This window comes from Poecilia latipinna, unplaced genomic scaffold (genome assembly GCF_001443285.1).
Source record: "Poecilia latipinna isolate Pla-1442-1.1 unplaced genomic scaffold, P_latipinna-1.0 Scaffold1400, whole genome shotgun sequence".
Lineage (NCBI taxonomy): Eukaryota > Metazoa > Chordata > Actinopteri > Cyprinodontiformes > Poeciliidae > Poecilia > Poecilia latipinna.
This window is the reverse complement of record NW_015114016.1, coordinates 175836-177930: the sequence shown is the minus strand read 5'-3', so window position 1 is coordinate 177930 and position 2095 is coordinate 175836. Positions and strand designations below refer to the sequence as shown.

Here is a 2095-nt window from a genome sequence, read left to right as displayed (position 1 = left end):
GTTTCTAACAGCTGCTAACTCGCTGCTAACAGCTGCTAAGAGTTTCTAACAGCTGCTAAGAGTTTCTAACAGCTGCTAACCACTGCTAACAGCTGCTAAGAGTTTCTAACAGCTGCTAACCACTGCTAACAGTTTCTAACAGCTGCTAACCACTGCTAACAGCTGCTAAGAGTTTCTAACCATTGCTAACTGCAGCTAACTGCTCACAGAACCAGCCGGGTTTCAGCAGAACCACATCAGATGGAACCTGGCTGGTTCTGAATCCTCTGCTGCGGTTCCACAGGGCGCAGCCTTTGCTCCCCTCATTTTTGCTCCGTTTGGGTTCCATACTCAGGGATCATGCCGTCTGCTTGGTTGCTATGGTAATAGCAGTCAGACATTCATTCAGAAAAAGCGATCAAACCTACTGGTGGGCCGGAAGAGCTTCAGATGCTGACAACACACACTGTGTGTTTCAGGATGACAGCTGCTGCAAGCGACTCTCTTCTTCCTCTGCAGACTCTGCAGCCAACACCTCACCAAGTGGTAACTACCACACACACACACACACACACACACACTTCCTGCCCACAAAAGGGGTTGTGAGTGACATCACGTCCTCTCAGCTACCACTTCCTGTGTTTGGGGACTGCTGCCCTCTGCTGGCAGTGACTTCAGCAGGTAGGTATACAAGAACCGGTGATATGGATTAACTGGTGGCTAAATTAACTGGTTGAAACCTATGCACACCGCAGATGTTTCTAAATTGTAGGTGGCTGCATCAATGCCTGTTGACAATGCTAACTACAAAACTTTGCTGTAAATCCCATTTGACGCAAATATGTTTAATGTTGCATGTGAAAAATTATGTTTCTAAATAATTGTCTATAGAGCATGCAGTGCGCTTCGTCAACACCTTATTTGAGCATAACCAGATCAATGAGAAACACGACAATCCCATTCACGTTCAAGTTCACCCGAATAAATTAAACTCATGAATAGCCGCAATGTAAACCTAAGTGGACAGTTTCTGCTTTTTGTAACCAACACTGATCAGAATAACATGGGGTTGGCTCCCAAGTACCTGCAGTGTGAGCTGCTTGTTAACACTTCTAGCCTAGTGTGTGTTTGGCTCAGATCCTGTAATGCAATCGCGCTGTTTCTGAACTTTTTTATTTTTTTAGCGACACTACCCATAGTAAATGTGGTAAATGAGGTTGGTGTCATAATCTTTAATAAAATTAAAATCACATACCTGATGGTGTTGCTTGTGGTATTTACGTGTCCAAATAGAGAGGAATATCAAGTAATGTCGATAAGTTGTACTGCAATCAAATCTCATCTAAATGATGTTGACAGCCAGTGCTGCAGCTGGTGGTGATATCCAAACGGATAATAATAATAAACGTTCCTACATTACTGTCAGATGCCACCAGCAGACTATGAGCCATATCTGCAGTATTTGTCCGTGTGTTCTCTACTGGGAAACAGTTTGGAGGCTGTAGACGATGGAAAATAAACTTAAAAAAACAATCGAGCTGCACTGTCACTAGATTAACTAGTGACATTCAAACGGGGTCCTCAATGCAGATGTTTGTAAAACATTAGGTGGCTTTGTCATTTCCTGATCAAAACATGACAGATGAAATGTGTCAACTTTCTCTAAGACCTCTGCAAAACATAATTATTTATATGTAAAGGAATATTCTAGAATATATTGAAATATAATCAAAAATATACTTCAAAATAGACTGTACTAAACAGAGTTTCACTCAGCATTGTTAAAATAATGACCATTATTTCACGTCTTCTCACTTATATTGACTGACATGTTCTTTAAGCTTATTACATTGTTTACATCATAGACATAAATACGCAGGGCCGTGCAGACACCACTAAAAGGGCAGGTGCTCAAAAAAAAGGGGCCCATCTTACCGCATTCTAAGACAGAATATTAACAAAGCCACACAGCTTTCAGAGTTTAATAAACAATGATAAATTACAAAACTGTAAGATATACAATCAAAGCTAAGGAAAATCTCTATATAGGGCATACAACTATGCATATGTAAGATATTTTATTAGTAATTTCTTTCTGCAGGTCTATTTTGTTATA

The 2095-nt window shown here is 40.6% G+C and overlaps 1 protein-coding gene across 2 annotated transcripts in view; it reads left to right on the top strand.

Annotated features, from left to right (window-relative positions):
- The window catches only part of LOC106962336 (rap guanine nucleotide exchange factor 1-like), a 14161-nt gene extending 12652 nt beyond the window's left edge, over positions 1 to 1509 (top strand). For both annotated transcript variants that reach the window (XM_015056697.1, XM_015056698.1), the window contains exon 8: positions 459 to 1509. In XM_015056697.1, coding sequence (XP_014912183.1) covers positions 459 to 692 — 234 coding nt within the window. In that variant the 3' untranslated portion in view covers positions 693 to 1509. The remainder of the gene's footprint in view (positions 1 to 458) is intronic.
- The last annotated feature ends 586 nt before the right edge of the window (positions 1510 to 2095 follow it).